Source organism: Polypterus senegalus, chromosome 14, assembly GCF_016835505.1.
Source record: "Polypterus senegalus isolate Bchr_013 chromosome 14, ASM1683550v1, whole genome shotgun sequence".
NCBI classification, from domain to species: domain Eukaryota; kingdom Metazoa; phylum Chordata; class Cladistia; order Polypteriformes; family Polypteridae; genus Polypterus; species Polypterus senegalus.
This window is the reverse complement of record NC_053167.1, coordinates 66,941,599-66,965,384: the sequence shown is the minus strand read 5'-3', so window position 1 is coordinate 66,965,384 and position 23,786 is coordinate 66,941,599. Positions and strand designations below refer to the sequence as shown.

Here is a 23,786-nt window from a genome sequence, read left to right as displayed (position 1 = left end):
TAATTTTTTGAGCAGTACATATTTTTAAAATATTGCATTTATCGGCCATGCAATGTATGCGGGACCCATTCAAATAATAGTAATTGCTTTGGGTTGTAACGGTAGCTACATATTTTATTTGCTTTGTTTCTTCCCCTTGTTCCCTTAGGCTTTTAATCAGTGCTGAATAGTTCCTGTTTGTTTATTTGTTATTTTTACTGTTTTTGTTTATGTTTTGTTTAAACTGTTGTATTTGCTGTTCAGTGCTCTGCGTCCTTTTGTCTGTGAAGGGCGTTATATAAATAAACTACTGTACTACTACTACTTAGAATATATGTCCTAGGGATTAAGTATTTTAAGGATATGTCTTTAAGGGGAAACAGGGGGCCAAACCACACCTGTGGGTCCTTGCATAAACACGCTGGTGTGTGTCGTAAGGTGGGAACTGACTGAAAAAAGACAAGGAGGTGTGCATTTTGAAAAAGGAGAGGAGACAGAGCTGGGAAAAGGAATAGAAAGGGAGAGATCCATGAGGCACGAAATGATCCATATCTAGATCGGTTCAGGCGCATGCAAAAACAAGTGCTGGCTGACCAGGGGAGGACATTGGTGTGCACAGCGCTGCCTTTCATTTATGACGCTTGCGTCTTCTATTGAGGGACGTTAACCCCATTCCACCCGGGTGAGGTGGACTTCAGCATCCAAGATAAGACTTTTCTCCAAGCCGGGGAGAATGCTCCTTTTATATCTGTAGAGGGCAAATGTGACAGTGGTATATTTCACTAGTGCGCTTGATTTAACAGTGAAATACCCAGCCAAAAAAAGTTTAATCTAAAAGGGACTGGGGAATGTGTATGGGGGTGTATGTTTAATTTATATTTGTATATATATGTATGCGCTGTGAATATTCTTGTGATGCCTGTAAGTAGTCATATTTCTTTTTCATTTGTCTCATTTCTTTTTTGGCTTTGACATTTTTCTGGGTAATGCATTATAAAGGGGGGTCCGGGGGTATGGGCACATTAATTAGTATCTGTTTACTTGTTCAGTTTTTTGTGTGGGATGTTCTAAAGGGGAATATGTTTATAGTTCTGTGTGGGTTTTCATAATATACACATATATGTTTGTTTAATTGACTTAATTGGTCTGGTGGTTATTTTTTGCAATACATAAAGAATACTTCCATCAAACGGGATCAAATTAGGGCTAAGGTTCTGTCTATTTCTGTACCTGATATAATTAGCCTCTTACTAAGAGTAGGGAGGTTCTTGTGTGTGCCGGGATCCTCATCTGAGGTTTGGAGGAACTTGCTACAGGGTCAGTAGAAGTGACAAAGAAATTTTAAATGATACCAAAGGTCTTGTAGATCTTGTAAACTGATAAAGCCTGTTCAATAATTGGATACAAATAGAGTATATTATAGAAGATGTTAGTGTTCAAAATGGCCTATTACTATTAGTGACATCTGTCTGACAAATTTGTTTTTATTAATTTTGTGCAAACTGGGCAAAATCAGGACAAATATCTACGTAAACTCATATCAAATTTGGATCACATGCAAAATTCATTTGAACAGGTAAACAAAAATGAAGATATAAGCCAAATGCTGGAGATGAGTCACTCTTAGCCTCATTGTAGATATAGCTATGAAGAACTTGGATCACGCCTGCTTTCACCATCAAAGAATTAAAAAAATACTTGTAAGTGAATATTTATTCTTATCAAACAAATATATTTTAATTGATTTAAAGTCTGCTTAATGATGTGTTTGTCAGAAAATAGGTAGGTTGTTTTTGAAATGAATCTAAATATACACATTACTGATACAGTCTGAAGCTGTACTAATTTGTTCGTCTGATGGTGCATCTGCTAACTGTGCTCTTTGCTGATTATTTCAGCTTCTCGAGATTTGACTTGATGCACTTTTCATTAGCCAATCAACAGCGAATAAAGTATTAGGATAGGGTGTTGAAGAGAATGCATTTGTCGAGTGGGTACACAAAACAGATGAAATAAAATGTCAACTACCCATTTAAGAAGAGGATGCTTTCCAAAAAGTTCAATGTTAAGCAATTGTGTCTAGACAAATCAGAAACTCTCAGCAATCAGGTAACTGTGGCAAAGTTTATTAGAAGATGCTAAGAAAAGTGGATCCTCTGCTTGATAATGGCATGATTCAAGGAGGCACTGCTCTTATTTGCAGATTTTCTGTCCGTGTATGATGCGCTTTGTGTACTGGAGATATGCATACCCTATGTAACAGCATTCTCTGTGGCTGATGTATTGCATATTCTATAGTAGCAGAGTAAGAGTTCAATGTTCAGCCAACACTGAGCAGTAATAGGACCCTCTAATTATCATGGGGGCATTGCACATTTTGCTTAAAACTCCTTAATGCTAAGGAATGATAAGGTGAATCACTGGCTATGCTGTCCCCTGACCCAACCCCATTGTGTGAAAACATGGGATGCCACTCAACTGTCATTGTGGGAAAAGTAGCCTCCTTTAAGCATAGCATCACACTCCTCAGTCTCCTTGTGAAAGCCTAGCCAGGGTTCTTGAAAGGAGGATCTGGCTGTTGGTCAAGCCTCGGAATCAGAATAAACATTGCGGATTTCATCCCTGTAGCAACAATGGACCAGATATTTACCCTCAAAAAGATCCTGGAGGGTTCATGGGAGTATGACCTGCCAGTCTACATAAGACCGCATCCTTTGGGGTATTGTGTGGCAGGGTGCTTCAGGAGTATGGGATGTCTGTTCTGCTGTTGCAGGCTATTTGGTTTCTGTACAACCAAAGCAAAACCTTAGCTGATATTGCGGGCAGTAAGTCAGACTCTTTCCCAGGAGGTGTGGGACTCTGTCAGGGCTGCCCTTTGACACTGATTTTGTTCATCATTTTTATGGACAAAATTTCTAGGCGCAGTCAAGGAGTGGAGGGTGTCCAGTTTGCTTGTCCCAGGATAGCATCTCTGTTTTTTCGGGACGATGTGGTCCTGCTGGCTTCATTGGGCTGTGACCTTAGACACGCACTGGGACAGCATGTAGCCAAGACGGATGGCAACAGGCATCATTGGGTTACTTGTGTCACATCATGCTGTACATTTAAGCCTGTGGTATCAAATGTCATTTTCTAGCCCCCTCAATTTAGACAAGAGTTGGTTGTGGGAGCTGGAGCCTATTCCAGCTAGCACAGGGTGCAAGGCAGGAACAGATCTACCTGTCCATTGCAGGCAGAACATACACATACGTACCAAACACATACTTGGGCCAATTTAGCACTGTCAATTCACCTAACCTGCATGTTTTTGGTCAGTGGGAGGAAACCCATGCAGACATGGGGAGAACAGGCAAGCTCCTTGCAGGGAGGACCTGGGGCATGAACCTAGGTCTCCTTACTGCAAGGCAGCAGCGCTTAACACTGTGCAACCGTGTTGTCTGGGACCAAATCATTTCCGCAATTTACAAAATTATGAGCATTCCTCAAGACATCTGAAGTTTGCTACAGCTATTCAGTTGTCAGGCTTGCTCCACACTTCTCTTATTCAAAAAATGCACTCAGTACTGCGCCTTTCTGTCCTAATTGTGCCAAAATCTTCTGTGAGGATGAAATATACTTGATTAGAGTGTTGCCTTGCTACTGCCATCTACTGGCAGAAAAACCTTTTGCAGTTAAAATGTCAGAGAGAAGGGAGGTGGGCATGCCTGCTGCACTGCACCATGGCTGATCTGCAGATGGTGTGGGTCTTTTGAAGGAGAACTACTGTATGAGACATTAATATTTAATTCTTGTTTTAAAAATCAAATATGCAGACTTTGTTGTTGGCAAAAATCAACAGAAAAACAATTAAGTAGAAAGAAATAAAATGTTCTATTTCCAACAGAATGCAGTTTCTCATATAAAGAGCTATTCAGTACATGTAGAATATCATGAAAGGGGTAGGAAGGCCTATTTAGCAGTTGAGTACATTATGTGTACATTATACTACTAGTCAACAGAAAGGCATAATGCAGCAGTTTCTATCTATGTTATTACTTTGTGTTTTTTTTGTCTATGCATGTAAAATTAACATCATGTCAGTCTGCTAATTGTTATTTAAAATTTAGGAGGCGTTTAATGTTGTAAATGATCTTTGATGATAACTAAATATAACACTATTGTAGTTGCATGTCTATGCAAAAAGTTTATTTGCAGGTGCTCATCCAAATGTACAAGCAAAGCTAACAAAAACAACATATCAATACAACAACTACATATTTTACTTTTATTCCTCCTTTAATAATAATCTACTTCTCTCCCTTAAAAAGTCACTATAGGATATTTTATTTAAAACTATGAAAATCTATTAGCATGAAAACTTCTTTAGTTAAGATAGATTACCACATACAGTACAACTAATGAGAATTTTCGTGCATTTCTCTGACAATTTAATTGCTCCTTGCCATAGCGTCTCTTGATGTCACTGTAGCCTTATTTTTGAAGTCTTCTTTTTTATGGCTCTTGCAGTACTAAAAACAACTACCTGATGAAAATTTGCTTCTTGTGAAAATCCAGTATGATAAATGACAGAACTAATGTGAGGATTCTTATTTCAAAAAGTATATTTCTTCTTTATACTATGGAACTTATTCTTCCTCCTAAAATTGTTTTTATTTACTTTACTTCACAGTTATGATTATGTCTTGTCACAAATTCATTATTTCCTTGAAGTCAGTAATACTGCTTGCACATGATCTTTGTTCATTTCTAGGGACAGATACAAATAGATCCAGAAAATGTGGTCACTACAGAAACAGATACCTATATATAAAGTATCTGTTTAATATTTTGATACAGCATAAGATTTCACTTCAATCTTAATTAAAATGCTTTGAGTGGATTGATTACTATGTGTAAGTGTGTGTTGGTTTCTCTCATAGTATGTTCTCACAGGTGCTCTCACAAGCTACAAACTTAGGTCAGTGGCCCTGTGCATGATGTGGGAAAGCTTCCTGACACAGGCTTTTAATATTTTCTGGTGGTATCATGTGCATGTGTATACTTCTATCCTATTTGATTACGAATTGATAGGTTTCAGCATTTGTTTAGCAGTAAGACACACGTAATTCATAGCACAGAATAAAAACAGCTTCAAGACCTGCAAGACAGTAATATAATTTAACCCTTTGATTTAATTAAAAAAGTAGATAGGATGTGTGTAGTTTAACAGCTTGCTTTTCCACCTAGTCCCTCTCACAAATTCAAACTCTTTGATGACAACTTGTTTATATAGTCAAATTACTTCTTATAAATGCTCTTTTCTGGAAAAAAGTTTTTTGGAGTCAGAAAGGACAATGCATCAGGGCACTGTACAGCAGGCTTACAGAATATTCAGCTTAAAATGTAAACTTGGTCCAAGTGTGTATTGTAATCTCCTCCTTTAAAGAGCCTGAAAGATACATAATTTACTGGGATTCTACAGTAAAGTCTCAATCACATCAGAAGATAAATTTGTATCATAATTACAAGTTTTACTGAATTCTTCACATGTCTGCTGAAATATACTTGGGTATTACCACTATTAATCAACAACACCCAAAGAAGATACATAACAAATCATGTGCAAGTATAATGTGAAGCTATCAAAATGACAGTAAGTATCAACTTTTGTCAAGTTAAGAAGCAACAGTCTACATAAATGTAAGGAAAAAAAATCAAGAGTCCCTTGAAACATGCACTGAATATGAGGAACTCTGATTTTCATGGGGCTCTGCACTTTTCAATACACAAGTAGCAGCAGGCACAAAGCCATAAACACTCTAGATGGGTCACAAAGCAAATGGATGCACACATCCACATTCACACATGCAAGACCAATTGTTGATCAAAAATATTCTGGCCAATTTATAATATTATGTTTGGTCAAGCCTGTCAGACAGATAATTCAGAAAATAGCAAAACTCTACTATAGTATCATCTACCCATCAACTTTTTAAGCTGCAAAGGAATTGGCATTTGAAATACTGTTGTATTTTAATTGCAGTTTCCAAATGAAGTGTATACGTGTGCCCTTTGATGAATTACCATCACACTTTTGTTTAACTTTTAATAGTGCCAATTACTTCTAGATTATCTAAAATGAATGAAGTGAGTTTAATATAGACATACAGTATATTAGAGAAGAGGCAACACAAATCTCTGGGTAGCTTGCTTCACATCATGTTATAGATTTAAGCTTGTATTCTTTTCCTTGGTTGCATTGTATTTGTAGCAATGCAGTATAAGCTTGAGGCTTTTAGTTACTTTGATCACAGAAAATATAATTACATAAAGAACTAACATTAAATTGTTTTTGTGCAGACTGGGCAGCAAATAAACAACCACCTTTCTGTTCTACCACAAGGCAGGAAAATTTTTGAAATATTGCTAGTTCACTGCCACGATTTACATGCAGTAGGAAGTTCTGCAATTAGGAAGCTGAGGTGGGGGCACATCTGCTGTCGCCAGCTGTAGATGCTGTAGGCCTTTTTCCTGGGATATACTGTGCAGACATGGAATTAAAAAAAATCTTACAACATGCATTTTCTTGGAGGAATATACATGACTTAAAACAAAATTTTGTGTTTTATTTTTCTGACAAGTTTTAGAACTCTGCTTTCTTTTGTTTTGATAGTTAAAATCTGAAGCAGGTAGAAAATTTTAAAAATGTAAGAATGAGCACAGAATAGCAAAAGCAAATAAGCCCTCCAGTTTTAACCAATTTTTTAACTTCACAAAAAGTACTGTTGAATGCAAATGCTAAACTAGGAAAATTCTATATATTAGACATAAAAAAAAACTTGCTAAGATCTGCATAAAAAATAAAAGGCTAACACTTTAAGCTGGATACTGCAAAAATACATCTATCACTCATTTTACTACGTTATAACAATATCTCAACAAACACTTCTTTGGGTCTTCATAACACTTACAAAACTTCAGTAAAGTGTTAATTCATCTTTGCAATGTTACCTACCAGCAAAACTTTACTTTGCTGTGGTCTGAGGTGGCTTAACTGTGACATATTTCTGTTCATATTACATATTTAGTATAAGGTTTATACACTCTTCATATTAACAAGTAATTTTACCATCATGTCAATATGCCTCACTGCACATAGATGAAAAACCAATGTTTTATAAGTATTATGAAGACCAAAAGAAGCCTATGTTAAGGTCTAGTTACATAAGAGTAAAGGAGTAATACATGCCCTTAAAGTGTTACCGATAAAGTTTTACCATCCACTCATTTGATGAATCATTTTAGTAGACTCTAAAAGATGGCAAAAATCTATCCTCTTGCAGCAACTTACAATATCAACAGAAGTAAGATGACACATTTACTTTGTGCACAAAATATTGCACTAGAAGTATGTGCATTTGTATGTACATCTGTTTCCAGGTATTCTTTGCACATTTAAATAAATATTAAATCTAAATGCAATTATAACAAGGTTTGTATCGAGAAACAAGCGTAGTGGTTAAGGATTTGTACTTCAAACCCTGAAGGCTGTGAGTTCAAACCCTGCTGCAGGCACTGTGAGACCATGAGTAAGTCACTTCACCTGCCTATGCTCTAACTGAAAAAAAAATGAAATGTAACCAATTGTATCTCAAATGTTGCAAGTCACCTTAGATAAAGGCATTAATCAAATAATAATAATAATAATAATAATAATAATAACAACAACAAGTCTTCTAGGCTGGAAATTGCTTTGACCCATTTCAACAAAACTGACACATCTCACTCAACTGACAAACTGATATTTTTGGCATCAGCAGAAAAACATACGGTGTATATCCAAAAATATTAGTACAAACTGATAAAAAACAAACAGTGAATATTCAAGGAGGGAAAGAAACAAAGGACCCGAACAGAACAACTCAAAATTACTTCTGAAAAGATGCTTCTGTGGTGGGAAAACAGCATTTCTGAAACTTATGATGACATGACTCTTTGGTGTCACTGAGCAGCAATAGGCTGCAAATGTATTTCTGTATATCATATGGAATTACAGAACTACAATGCTTCATCGTAGTATTCACTATGATAAACTTTGAACATTATAACAAATAATTCTTTAAGCACTTGAGAAGTGGCTTCTTCTTAATATTTATAATAAATGCAAGACTATAAAATACCTTAACTTTATTAATGGAAGCTAGTACATATGTGCTGGTAAAAAATAAATGAATAATACCATCTTTATAATGTCTGTTAGGCCTACAACTTAGCAAACTTAATTAATTTATTTGCAATAATTAAACTGCATTTAAAGTTGTTGAGCACGTTACCTGTTCCAAAGTGCCACCAATGCATACTCAGGTAACTCTGAATTTGGAACTCCTTTACGACTGTTACTACTTTCTGTAGATTTTGACATTCGAAGTGGTTTCATCCCATAGGTTACTGCATGGTCGGTGATGTAATTATACAGCTGATGAGCAGTTATCATCCCAGTGGAGATGGAGAAAGTACCTGAAAATTCCAATATGTTGTTTAATTTCTCAAAATGCCTGAATTTAGTCCAAATTCAATTAATTCAATCAAAACAATGCATTTCCATTCTGTCAAAATAAACAACTAATGCCAAATAATTTTCAGAAACTGGAAAAATATTTTTTTACTAAACATGAGGAGTACATGTTAAGTCATTCTATATGCAAATAATGTACACACGATTTATTCAAATTCAGAGTAGCAGGGGTTGATGCCTACCATGGCAAGGGAGGAAATAGCCTTGAAGAAAACGGCAGTACATTTTAAGGCACACTCACATATTTAATCACACCGACACATATGTTGTTCATTTTTATTGCTATTCTGGAATTTTTTTTTTTTATTTACATTTTGCTTTCATATGGTTACTGTCACTTTGTGTTAATCTTTGCATGGTCATGTCCATATTTTTGCAGTTGTCTGTAGCTAGTCATTGAATAAGAAAATTATGTGTTTCACTTTGCCAACATACTGTGCCTATATAAGATGATGATACACAGCTTCTAGCATTCTGCTTTTTGATCTCTTTCCTTTTGCTTCTCTTTCTTGTGCTGTTTAGTAGTATAGAAAGCTAAATTGTGCTTCTAAGAAACATTAGTGTAAGGATTTTTGCATTTTTTTTTTATATTTCTATTTGCTTTGTGTTTTGGTTTTGTTGATCAGTTCTCCTAGCTCCACTTGGTGTTCTGAACTTTGCCTGCCCTAGACACTGTGTCTGCCTCTTCCCTTTAAGTTTACTCATCTCCTGATCATCTATCTCCTTCCTTCCCAGTCACAAGGCACATGGATTATTAAGGTCATATCATTATAGCCAGTTTAATTTCATTACTTAACTTAACTAGTACTTGTTTGGGGGTTGTGGATGAAAAAGATTTTATTCAAACCAATGTCACTGGATTTGTGAGACAGCAGCACTACCCACTGTGCTGCCCTCAACTCCTTTGATTTGGCAAAAAACTACGGGAAGATGCTTAACTCTATGAAGGTACTTAGTGTTAGGCTTAATTTAGGAGTATTTGTTTTCAAAAGTTTGTATTTGTGGCCATAGTGGCACTACTTACAGTAGATTTATGTGTTCTTCACAAAAAAAGAAATTTTAATTTATATGAACAGTATTAAAATATTAAAATATGACTGATTTAATAAAAAGACTACAAAGTAAAGCACCAGATTATGGGATGAACTAGATAATTTGGATTTGAACTGTACTCACCCCTTTGTTTTTTTATCAGCAAATATAGTTCCAGACAGCATGTAATATTTTAGTTGAATTAGGTGCTGTATTTAAAAGTGACTAAATCAAATTTGAACTGTGTTTCCCATGAGAAGACTTACTTTAACTTATGACCAAACAGTGACAGCGAGATAGCACACTCTATAAGGATTATTTACGGATCAGTGGAATTCACTCCTCAAAAGCAATCAATGGTCAAGGTCTATACAACCTGGGAGCCCACAATGCTGACTCCTGAAATGTTTAATAAATTTAAACCCAGAGTTAAAAAAAACAAACAATGGAATTATGGTAATTCACCAATACTAAAGAAAATCATGGTCCAAGCAGGTAGAGGTGCACAATTTATACAGTGTTTAAGATGTATTCCATATTGATTATATGCCTTAAAATGGTAGATGTGTACAATTTATATAATGTTTAAAATGTGTTACGTATTGATTACATGCCTCAAAATGATCGTATAACTGGTCAAAAACAATGAATTGCTTTGGCATTTTTCAGATCTAGTCAGGAATAAATAGGCGAGGGATGTTGTTATCTATTCATTTCTGACTTCAGATAAACTCTTTTATGATTATGATTAACTCCTTCCTGCTTTATGATAAACGCCTTTGCTCAGACTGGACAAATTGCCGGGGATGCACTATGAAACTGTGAAAGAATTGAAAACTAAAGCTACATCCAAGCTCAGACCGACAAGTCCAAGTTCAAGCTCAAGGTATGGCCTTTCAGAGACTGACCTGGATTAGACGGGTGAAACCCCAGACTCCTCGGGACCACGGTCTGCTACATCGTCTCCGGCTGAGAGTGAAATGGGGAGTGAATGTACGAGTGTGAGTGATGCAGGTCACGATAGCTCGCTGATTGGAGAAGATCATCTGAAACTGGAAAAGGCCTTGCAGTCCGCGCTTTCAGCTACTCCACGCAAGCCAGGAACACCGGCTGTAATAGAGCCCACCGCCTCACCTACAGTGCACGAAAGCAGAAATGATCTGTCTGAACTGAAGGTGATGATCGCTGAGCTCAAGCAAGCTCAAGCTCAAGCAGAGCTCAAGCAAGAGATAAAGAAAGATATAAGGAAAAGCGAGAAGGCAAATGAGAAGGCAAGCGAAAAGGCAAATGAGAAGCTGCGACAGGAGCTGCAGCAGGATAATAAAGACTTGGAGAAACGCATATATATTTGTTTTGAGGCAGTCTTTAAAGATTTGCTGGGTAAAATTGAAGAGCACATTCAGGAAACCATGTCTAAACTGAGCACACTTGCCGATCAGCTGGAGGATGTCAAGGAGACATTCACGTCTCGGATTGAAACAGCCGAAAATCCAGCTGCCACTGTAAAAGGAAAAGCAACAGCTGCCAACTCTGAATGGAGACAGACTTGCTGCTCTGGAAGATGGAAGCAGAAGGAATAATATTAGAATCAAAGGTCTACCTGAATCTTCCTGAGAATCGTGAAAGTCCAAACCCAGTGAAATTCGCAGCTGAACTATTCTCTAAAATAATTGGAGAGGACTTTAAATCAGATCCTGAGATAGCAGCGGTTTATCGTGTACGCGGATCAGATACTGTTAGACCTAGGTCTTTTATTATCCGCTTTGAGTGATTATTATTTAAGCTAGAGGTGATGGCACTCCTCAGACACAAGCTAGAGATTACATATGAAAATAACCACATTTGTATTTTCCCTGATTTCTCTCCTGCAACAGCTGCTAAACGTGCAGCCTTCTATAACATTAAACAGCGGTTACGGCAAGCCGATATCAAAAACAGCCTCTTGTATCCTGCCAAACTGAAAGTGGAAGTGCAAGGTCAATTCTATGTCTTCGCCAGCAAGGAAGAAGCAGGAAAGGAATTAAGAAAGTTGATCTACTGAAACACAATAGTGTGTCGTAGCCTGTCATGACATGGCAAGGATATATAACCTACTGTCTGATCTATTTGTAAAGATACGGGTATAACAATTATACATCCTCTTTACTACTCGGACACTATCTGTTTATGTTTAAATTACAGTTATAGACGTGTATGTTTATTTTTTATTTATTATTATTTCTTTTTTTTTTCCCTCTACCCTAAAGGAGACTGTTTAAAATCGACTTACTATGTTTATTCTGGACCACTTTTAAACACCATTCCCCGGGTTTATTATCTTAATACTTTAAGATTGCTGAAGATTATATTTCAAGTTTATAGTTTGTTAATGATTATAATTTAGGCATATAGTATTTAGACTATATTGGCAATAGATATCTCTATTTTTTAATCCTAAAATGCTGCTGCGTGGGGGCTTGTTTTGCTTTGGACGTGCTCTATCTCTAGGTATGTCAGAGGACTGGGACTGTGTGAAGTGGGGTCCAGCCTCACGTGGGGAGGCAAAATTGGAGGGTTGGTGGGATAAGGGGGGGAGAGAAAGAGAGCAGGCTATATCTATATCTAATCTATCCTTTTAATCCTTATAATTATAACTACCAACATAAAAATAGGCTGCATGGCAATAACTTTTGGGGAAATAGGAAATTAAGATTAAAGCTGTCTCACTTCCAGTTAAGACTATAAAATGACAACAAAAATTCAGAATCAATGTCTCCATGATGGGACAGTTAACTTTGTGAGCTGGAATGTTAAAGGCCTGAATCACAATTAAAGAGAAAGAAAGTATTCTCTCACCTAACAGGTTTAAATGCTAAAATAGTATTTTTACAGGAGACCCACTTACTAAGCAAGGATCAGTTCTGGCTGCAAAAGGACTGGACTGGCCAAATGTTCCATTCTAGCTTTACAAAGAAAACTAGAGGTGTGGGAATTCTCATACATAGAACAGTCTCATTTGTAGCATCAGATGTAGTATTGGATCCTGAAGGGAGATATGTGATGGTCATGGGAACTTATCTAACTGTAAAATGATTTTGATAAATGCTTATGCACCTAATGTTGATGATAAGGAATTTATACAAAATTTATTTGCATCCATTCCCAATGTGAACACTCATAAAATTATAATGGCTGGGGACTTTAATTGTGTTTTAAATCCACTCTTAGATAGGACTTCTATCACAGGGGATGACATCTAACACTGCAAAGACAATTACAAAGTTTATAACTGATCACAACTTATCAGACCTCTGGAGGTTTTAAACCCAAACTCAAGAACATATTCTTTCTACTCACCAGTACATCATTGCTACTCAAGAATTGATTATTTCTTTATAGATAATAATTTCTTGCCTACGATTAAATCTTGCAAATATGATGCTATTGTTATTTCTGACCATGCACCTCTGATCTTGGAGCTAAAGTCATTATGCCCCGCACTCTCACCTCGCAGATGGCGTCTCAACCCGCTTCTATTAGCAGACGAGAATTGTACAGAATTTATATCCAAACAAATCAGTTTCTTCCTAGAGACAAATACATCCTCAGAGATTTCTGCAGGAATACTCTGGGAAACTCTTAAGGCCTTCTTAAGAGGACAGATTATTTCATATCTTTCCCACAGAAATAAATTAGAAACCAAGAAAGTATCAGAGCTAAAAAGCAAAATTACTAGAATAGATGAAGAACATGCCAGGCTTCCAAGTGAGGCTCTACATAGGAAAAGGCAGGCTCTGCATTCAGAACTAAACCTCTTGACAACTAAAGAAACTGAACAACTAATTTATAAATCCAGACATCATTACTATGAACATGGAGAGAAAGCTAATAAGCTTTTAGCTCAACAAATTCACAAGCAAGAAGTCCGCAACACAATCCCAGTAATCACCAACACGAACAGAGACAAAATCATCGACCATAAAATATAATGCACACATTTAGAGACTACTATAAATCCTTATATTCTACTGAGTTTAAAGAAGACAACACACAATCTAATGCATTTCTGGATACATTATAGATACCACAAATAGATACTTTTAGTGCGGAGGAACTGTATAAACCTCTGGCGCTATCAGAATTACTAGATGCTATAAAGTCACTTCAAGGTGGGAAAGCAGCAGGCCCTGATGGCTACCCTGCAGAATTTTATAAGAAATTCTCTGCTCAGCTAGCTCCCCTCCTATTAGCAACATTTACAGAAGCCAGAGACAATCAAACTCTTCCTCAAACTTTTCACCAACCATTAATCACCGTCTTTCTTAAACAAAATAAGGACTTATTACAATGTGCATCATACAGACTAATTTCACTTTTGAATAATGATTTTAAGATACTCTCAAAAATCATATCTAGAAGGATGGAGAAAGTGCTCCCTTTGGTAATATCACAAGATCAAACTGGATTTATCAAGGGTTGACACTTATCTTCCAATCGTTGATGGCTGTTTAATGTAATATACCCACCAACAAAGTCAAACACCCCAGAAATATTATTATCATTGGATGCAGAAAAAGCATTTGACATGATTGAATGGAAATACCTTTTTACTACATTGGAGAAATTTGGGTTTGGCCCGAACATTTGTGCATGGATCAAACTACTGTATACCAATCCAGAAGCTTCAGTTTGTATCAACAACATTTGTTCAGACTACTTTAAACTAGAACGAGGTACCAGACAAGGATGCCCCTTGTCACCGCTGCTATTTGCAATCGCCATTGAACCATGTTGATCAGATAAAGGGGATTATCAGAGAAGGACTGGAACAGAAAATTTCTCTATATGCAGATGATATGGTACTGTATATATCAGACCCACAGAATTCTGTGCCTGCAGTCTTTACAGCACTCACAGAATTTCAAAAGATCTCTGAGAATTAATCTGAATAAAAGTGTACTCTTTCCAGTGAATTCTCAAGCATATAATATTAGATTAGACACCATACCTTTTATCATTGCAGAACAGTTTAAATACCTAAGGGTAAACATCACAAGTAAACGTAAAGCTCTTTATCAACAACATTTCGCCACCTGCATGGAAAAAATTAAGCAAGACTTGCATGGTCAACCCTTCATCTCACTCTAGCTGGAAGAATTAACACTGTTAAGATGAATATTCTTCCTAAGCCTTTTTTATTTCAAAACATTCCAATATACATCAATAAATCATTTTTTAAGCAATTAGATTCAACAATAACCTCATTTATTTGGAATTCAAAACATCCACATATCCAAAGAGCGACCCTACAAAGACAAAAGGCAGAAGGTGGCATGGCTCTACCTAACTTCCAGTTTTATTACTGGGCAGCAAACATACAAGCTATAAAACTTGGACACAAATAGATGAACATACACAGGCTGGTCCGCAATAGAAGTAAAATCCTGCAGTACTTCTTTATATTCCTGCTTGTGCCCCAATAAATGCAAGTTATTGGCAATATACTGATAACCCAATTGTGCTTCACTCACTCAGAATATGGAACCAATGTAGAAAGCATTTTAAGATGGAGAAGCTTTTATCTGTGGCACCTCTGCAAGAGAACCACCTCTTTCAACCTTCGCAAACATATGCAGTTAATAATATCTGGAAAAAATTTGGGATTAACTTGCTTAGAGATCTTTATATAGACATCTTTGCATCATATGAACAATTACATTCCAGATTTAACATTCCAGCTACACATTTCTTTCACTATCTTCAAATTAGGAACTTTGTTAAACAGAACCTGCCTGATTTTCCTCATCTTGCACCCTCATCCATGCTGGAAAAAATATTGCTCAATTTCAAGGACTTAGACACCATCTCTGCAATATATATAATTATTTTACAGTCCCTCCCTTTCAAAGATCCAAGAGGACACTGGGAAAAACATCTCTTAATAAATATATCAGAAAAGGAGTGGAAAATAGCAATGCAGAGAATTCACTCGAGCTCCATATGTGCAAAGCATACAATTATTCAACTCAAAATTATATATCGAGCACATCTGTCTCACTAAAACTCTCAAAATGTTTCCAGGTCAGGATCCAACCTGTGAATGCTGCAATCAAGTCCCAGCCTCACTGGGTCACATGTTTTGGGTCCTGCACCAAATTAACATCATTCTGGACCAAAATTTTAATTACCTTTCAGACAGCCTTGGTGTCACAATCCCTCCTAACCCATTAACAGCTGTGTTTGGGGTTCTTCCAGATGGGTTTAAAGTGGAGAAGGACAAACAAACTGTGATTGCATTCACTACACTTTTGGCACGCAGACTTATTTTGCTAAACTGGAAGAATCCTAACTCTCCTCTTTTAAGTCAGTGGGAAACCGATGTTTTATACTATTTGAAATTGGAAAAAATCAAATACTCAGTTAGAGGATCTGTACAGATTTTTTCAGAACATGGCAGGATCTAATCAGTAATATTTTAGAATAAGCTCTTAAAGCAGAGAGGAAGGAATTATTTTCGCATTTCTTTTTCTTTCCATTCATCTCTATTTGCTTATCAAACTCATCAATTTAGGTATGTTTACAAGCCTTAAGTTTTACCCCATTGGCCATGCTCTCTCTCTCTCAGGAGTGGGGGTCGACTTGTTCTCAATCCTACTTTTTGTAAAAATTTACTGATTTGTATGGAATGATTACAATAAAATTAATAATAAAAATAAATAAATTAAAAAAAATTAAAAAACTGTGAATCTGAATTGCTGCCACACTCACCCTATTCTATAGACCTGGGGCCTCATGTATAAACGGTTCATATGTAGAAAAATGTTGTGTATGCCCAATTCAATGCTGAAATGTATAAAAACTAAACTTGGCACAACGCTAGACACATTTTCACGGCAGCCTCAGACCATACATACGCACATTTCTGCTCAGTTTTGTAAACGCGTGACACTTAACGTCTAAGCAGAGCTGTTTCTGTGTGGTTTCCCTTTCATTTTTAGATTCACATCCATGACACAGGCTTTATCAAATACACAAATTAATTGCATATCGTTTACAAATTTAAGGCACTTGATTGTAATCAATCTATAACAATATAATGGTGCAAGGAATGGCTTAACTGTTCCAACTACCATGGCTACTTTGTCATTGCTAGAACATATTGCAAAAAGAAGAATAAGAAGAGATCATAGTGATTTCTTGGTACATGATGATGACTAGCTTCTAAGTTGATTTAGATTTCTAAGAACTATATCCTCTTGGAGCCGAGTGCTGAACTGAGTGCCAGCTTTACAAAAGCAGACTTTTAGGAATTGGGCTCTACATGTTCCTTTGTAAGTTCTGTCCATTTTCGGGATTTTAGCCACAGGAGCTTTTTAACATGAACTGGCTGACCAATCTGGTATTTTCCTGTCATAATTCAGTTGCACCTTGCCACTGTATGGGATGGTACTATCCGCTTTTCATCCAGATGTATAAGGTTTCCTTACACTGTGGATGAACATGCAAACATCAAAGTGCAATTCGCAGCAATATCCAGTTTCCCACACATAATCTGAGTGGCCAACTGTATGCACACTGCTATAAAGGCACATTCAGATAACAAATTTGCTTATGTAAATACAAAGCAATTCCACTCTATTAATATGCAAATTATATGTGACACGAAATGCATCTCATTAATGTTGCAGAGAGATGGCCTGTCTCAATTTATGATTTATTCATTGTGAGAAATAGTAGTGTTGGGAACAAATTTGGAAATGGTGTTGTGTGTGATGGCTGGCTTCTTAGTAATATAAGACATATATGATATTACCCCATTGGTCAAAATTGTATGTTATCTGTATGATGTAACCATATTACACAATTACATAGGTGACAGTGGGTACCTGCTGAAGAAATGGCTTCTTACCCCGCTCGCCAACCCACTGACTGAACAACAGTGACGTTATAATGACCTCCAGTCTCAGGTTCTGGCAGTGGTAGAATGCACTATAGGGCAGCTATATTGCCGTTAGTGCTGCCTGGATAAGACTGGTGGAGTGCTGCTCTTTAGTCCACAGAAAGTGTGTTGCAAAGGCCAAAACTGTTAAGTTTATTTTGGCAGGGCAAATTTGGAGCGGATGCAGGAAAGTCTAATGAGGATGTAATGGGATAAGCTTTTAAGTGTGGAGACAGCTGAAGAGCAGTGGAACAGGTTTAATCATGTTTTACATATAATGCACGACAGATAAATACTTTTAAGAAAGACATGAAAAATAAGCTGCAAAGGAAAAAACAGCGCTATAATGGATGCAAGTCTAATAACTCCAATGTCAATCCTAGGGCGTATAAGAGCATGAGGGCAACCATCAAGAAGGATATTAGCAAAGTTAAAAGGCAATTAGAGAGTATTATAGCAGATAAGATAAAAGATGACACAAAGAGATTATTTCAGTATTTTAACAGTATAAGAACATTCAAGAAGGAAGTGCAGTGCATCAGGAATAGTAAAGGGGAAATTAAAACATACAGACAATAAAATAGCAGATGCTCTAAACTTGCATTTTTCTGAGGTCTTCACATGCGAGGAAGTGGATAATCTCCAGGCAGTAAAAGGGACTTTTGACTACTAAGGAGGTACCGAGGTCAGCTCAAGTCAGGCTGGGGAAAATTGGGAGAGACTCACTTTAGCAAAGTTTCTAATTTGAAAGTAGTGGAAAAATAGTGTTGATGGGAAATTAAATTTGAAGAGTAATTGTTCGTAGGATGCAAAGAAATTATCTATATACAATCCTCTAAATGATTTAATCCAGTACGTTTATCAAACATTAAAAACTGTGTAAGTTTGAGAGGGTGGGAAAAGGTGGTTATTGTGTACTATCTTGAAGTGCTTCCTACATTGGCTCCATTTTATGAGTAAATGATGGAAAACTGGGTTGTTAGTATATTAATGGTAACTTGTAATTACTGGGGTAGAAAGCAAGGAATATAAAAAAAGAACAGCAGGATTTTATTTCTATTGTGGACCAAGCTTGTGTGTGTTCATTAATTTGTGTCAATTTACAGGTTTTTATAGCTTGTATATTTGCCCCCCTGTAAAAAAAACTGAAAGTTACTGCAGTGCCACCGTTTGCTTTAGGTCACTGTAGGGTCACCCTTTGGATGTTTCGAAATACAAATAAATGAAGTTATGATTGAATCTATTTTCTTAAAAAATTATTTAATAATATATATGGGGATGCTTTGGAATAGATAAAGAAGCTTGGGATGGATATTCTGCTTAACAGTGTTGATTGTCCCTGCTAAAGTGAAATGTTTAAGTTTTTCCACATAGACAGCAAAATTTTGTTGAAAAAGAGTTTTATATTTACTTGTCACATTTACTCCTACGTATTTAAACTAATCTCCGATGATAAATGAGAAAGTGTCCAATCTAATAATGTGTACTAGAATGGAATGGAATGCTGACGTTAGCACTGGTTACTAACCTGTCATAAAGAAAATGTAAATAAAAAAAAAAAAAATAGTATAACTATATAACAATTATGAAGCTATCAGGGAGGACTAATAACCACTGTGAAACCATTCTGTTTCTCATTAAATGTCGAGATAAAAATAAAGGCTTAAGGCAGACAAAAATCACACCTCAAGTCATTTCATTCTGCAAATACAGGGTTAGCCAAAATTAACTACCACATTTCTCAATGTCATTACGTAAGGTAGAGGCAGCCGAGTGGGCTGGGGGTCCTTTGATAGGTGATCCCTTGTAGTTTTCAGCTGGCAAAATACCTTTGTCCGGTGCGTACTGTGCTTTTGCTCTCAAAGTGTTCTTCAAAAACAACAAATTCATCATCACTGCACAACTCGCCTTAAGAATGCACTTCAGCATCCCTCCTAATGGTGAAGTCCCAAATCAGAAAACAACTCTTCAGTGGGTTGCTAAATTTAGATAGACGAGTATAAAATTGAACAGAAAATCTCCAGGCCATCCTCAGACTTTACAAATTCCTGAAAACATCCAAACTGTAAGGGAATTAATTTTGCAGTATCCTAGACGTTCAGCAAGCAAACATGCTTTTGCCTTAGGCATTTCCGACATGTCTTTCAGGAGGATTTTGCATGAGGACTATAATTTCCATCCATAAAAAAATGATGGTAGTACAGGAAGTCACTGAGAAAAACTGGTAGAGAGATGTGCGCAAACATTCTGCAAGCCGTTCATCGAGATACCATTGTCATGTCCAGCGATGAGGTACATTTCCATTGAAAAGTTGTATAAATATGCAAAACTTTCACTACTGGGCTAAAGCAAACCCTTGTGAATTTCATCAGAGACCCTTGCACAATGAGCGTGTTAACAGTTTGATGTGCCATTACAGAATTTGGCATTGTAGGCCCTTACTTTTTTGAGGAGGTGGGAGCAACGGTCACCGTCACTTCAGAATGTTACATTGAAATGCTAGAAAACTTTTTGCAGCCCTAACTGGAAGAAATGGATGTGGTGGATGGCTGGTTTCAACAGGATGGAGTAACAGCTCATGCAGGGTGGAGATCCATGCAAGTTTTGAGGGAGATGTTTCCGGGGAAGCTGATCTACCTGCATGGCGATGTTGGGTGGCCTTCATGTTCACCTGATCTTGCTCCATGAGAATTCTTCTTGTGGAGCTATCTCAAGTCGAAGGTATAGACACACCGACCTCAAAACCTTGAAGCCCTTAAGGATGCTATTCGCCACAAATTCGCCGTTATTCCCCTTGATATTGCTGAAAGAGTCATGCAGGAAGAGTCTCGAAGAGTGTATTGCTATTGATGGCCACCACTTTGAACACATCATTTTTAAAACAGAATGAAAAAAATCTATTTTTGTATACCCTTTCTTGTGTCGTAATTAAATTTATTTTATCATGTAACGTTTTTGTAGAATAAATGTTTGAAATGTGGTACTTCATTTTGGCTCACTCTGTATAATCTGCATAATAAAAATAAAATGTAATATATACATTTTTACTTGTTATGGTTATGAAGAATGTAGGAAATCATTAGGAAATTAACTAGCATGCAATAGATACATTCTAGATAGGATCAGCTTAGTAAGTTAGATAGATCAGCTTGGTAAACAAAATGGATACCTTAAGAGGGGTTTAAAATGTGTTCTATAGATTTTGTGGTAACACTGGAAGAACATAAGTAGTGCTTTTTCCAAACTACCAAGCTGCACCTTTATATAGACTTTATGGGCTTTTTGTAGAATTAAATTACTTGAAAAATACTAACTCTAAAATTAGCTATTTAAGATGAAGAAAAGAATGACAGCTTACCTTGAAAAACATGATTTCGGCCAAACTTGGGTATGTCAGGATGGTAAGCAATAAAATCTTCAAGGAAGCTTGATAGTTGATAACCTTGTCTCAGAGTCATCTGACATCCCAAAAGGTATTGATGAACAATGCGAAGGTGAAAATCATAACTGAATGAATGTACATGCATCAGGTCTCGTACCTTGTCACATTCCTCTGTAAACAACATTGAGAGCTGAAAAAAGTACAAGATGTTAAAACAGGGAAACCCAAATATGTTCATATCTATGATGTTTTTATATCTTGGTTAAGCAATGTTTAAAACCAAATTCAGCAAAATATCATGTTTTTTGATTCATTTATTCAGCATAAAAATACTAAGTGGACACTTTATTAGCTAACCCTACCTAATAGCAAGTCAATCTTATAAATTCTTACTGAACAACTTGAATTGAATGTGATATGGACTTAAAAAGTGTTAAATGTATGGAACTGGGATGCAGAAACATGTTGACTGAAAGGTGTCTGGTATATGTAAATGACTTGGTGGTGGCAAGACAGTTCTGTTAATTTTATTTCACAGACTTGATTGTACTGTGATATGTTGTCTTCTGATACAAATGTATTAAGCTAAACACAATATTACATTTCAATGCTCCCACGATGGGGTTCTATGGATGGGTTTATGGATGTTCTGATATCCATTTCATTGCTTCTCTATGTTTTGGCAAGGAACATTATCCTATTGAAAATGCTTATTCACAGAAGAGTATATTTCTGCTATGAAGGGATGTAACGAAACAGCAAGGGTACTCCAATATACTTTGGCATTTACACACTGCTCTACTTGTATTAAGAAAACCCAAAGTATATCAGGAAAAAATGGCCCACACCATTAATAATGAAATTTAGCAGGATATGCTAATAGAATCACAGAATTTTTAACATTTTCCATTCCATTATCAAGAATTTAGCAAGAATTGTTATTATCTGACCAGGAAATGCATCTCCAATTCTGGAATGTTCAGTATTTGTATTCCTTAGTCCACTGCATCCGCACTGTTTGGTTTTTATGGAAAAGTATAGAAGTTAATTTGTCTGTCATCTGCTCCATCAATCAATGGTGTTAACTTTAAGCAGTGCAGGAGGACAAGTTGAACCATGGTGACTGCATGGTTGTTGCTTAACAAGGCTTTATTATTAACAAGCTTTCCTCCTTGACACTGGATTAAAAAGGTGATCTGCCCCACACTTCCATAAATCTTAATTGTGACTACTGGTCTTTTATGTAGTGTATATGCTTGACGTATCTCACCTAGGGGACATCAAATTCTAGTTACACCACCACAATAAATGACAAAGTATGTCAACTTGCAAATTCTGATAGGCTTCTTTTAGCACCTCTGTTGAACTCAGTTACTAGGGGACCGATTAAATCTTGTCTGTCACTCTGAACGTGTCATATTAAGTTTATGGTGGAATATTTTATTAATGGTTTTATTGTAGTCCACAGGATCACTCTTGGCTTGAAATACTACTGTGTGACATTAATGCACAATTTCAAGACACATTCAAAATAATTTCAGTCTATAGTTTAATCCATTTTCATCTCAAATATGCACACACCTTTCTTGTTTAAAGAGTATTGTCAGCATATTAGATTAAGCTAATTATGTTGGAAGATATACAAAAAAGAGCCAACATACCATGCAGTAAATTTAATTATTTTAGATGCCATTATGTTCCATATGAAATAAATACCACTGTGCCTCTTACAGCAATAAAGAACAACTAAAATCTGCTTGGATTTATTCATTTCAAAATGAATTTAAAAAATACAGTAAGTGAAATGCGAGAAATTAAATGATTCTACCACCACTAGATGGGTTAAGCATGTTCCTCAATAAAAGTCCAAGGTTTTACCTCTTTCAGTTTCTACTTGATCAAATTTACCAGCTTGGATTAAACCTGTATCAACTGTGGTTGTTCTATGACATAAAGTTTAATTATGCTTCCATTTTAAAATAGTGTATTTCACAAATAGATACAGTGCATTTCCCTTGTTGTGCTTTATATATATATTTACTTTTGCTTACGTTATATCTATTAGAATGCTGTTTTCTGTATTGGTTCTTTTGAGAATACTGTTTCTCATGCTTTGAATTGGCTTCTTCAAACGGCAAACCACACACACATTGAATAAGTTACCAAGTAGTGTGGCAGACAGTAGGACTTTAGGGACCTTCAAAACTCGACTTGAAGTTTTTCTGGAGGAATTAAGTGTATAGGAGTATGTTCTTAGGATGAATGGCTCATTGTTATTGAAATCTTTCTAATATTCTAAAAAATCATTTTACCATTACATTATTAGTTTATGGTAACTCTACCCCATTGTAGATGTAAGTCCAGTATTGCAGTTGAATCAACTCTGATGTAGGTAACTGTATAGGGGATATTTTAACCTTTTCACCTGCCAGATCTCATGCAATGGGTCTTAGTCTGAAAGTGTTGTCAAGCTGAACAGATGTGCAGTGCTTTCTGGGAAAGCTGAAAGGCAAAGCAGGATTTAGAGTATTTTGTTTGGTTAGACTACACAGCTTTATGATACCATGGAGAAAAACCTTGGGCTCAGTGGTAATGATTCTGTAACATTTTCTGTATTTTGAGAAACTGTAAAAGTGTTGGCTTTCTTTGCTAATGGGGATTAAAACAAGCCAGCCAGGAACTTTTTGTGTGCAAAAAAGGAGGGGAAGAGTGGCTGCCTTTTATTAGACACTTTCAGTTCTCACACAGCTGTTGCTTGAAAACAGATACTTTAATTCAGTTGCTACTTTTCCGACACCTTGGTAAAGAGCTCAGATTATCTGCAAAAATGGACACTTACAGAGAGCCTTTCTCCATCCTTGCTGCTTTGTAAAAAATAAAAATGAAAAATAATTGTTCTTGACATTGGTGGCACTTTTACA

The 23,786-nt window shown here is 36.3% G+C and overlaps 1 protein-coding gene across 7 annotated transcripts in view; it reads right to left on the bottom strand.

Moving 5' to 3' along the window:
• The window catches only part of szt2 (SZT2 subunit of KICSTOR complex), a 337,146-nt gene that overhangs the window by 22,536 nt on the left and 290,824 nt on the right, over positions 1 to 23,786 (bottom strand). For 6 of the 7 annotated variants that reach the window (XM_039735443.1, XM_039735448.1, XM_039735446.1 and 3 more), the window contains 2 exons: positions 20,842 to 21,055; positions 8,292 to 8,475 (listed from right to left, as the gene is read on the bottom strand). In XM_039735443.1, coding sequence (XP_039591377.1) covers positions 8,292 to 8,475; positions 20,842 to 21,055 — 398 coding nt within the window. Of the gene's footprint in view, positions 1 to 8,291; positions 8,476 to 20,841; positions 21,056 to 23,786 lie in introns of those variants that run through there. The other variant, XM_039735449.1, reaches the window with a different exon arrangement.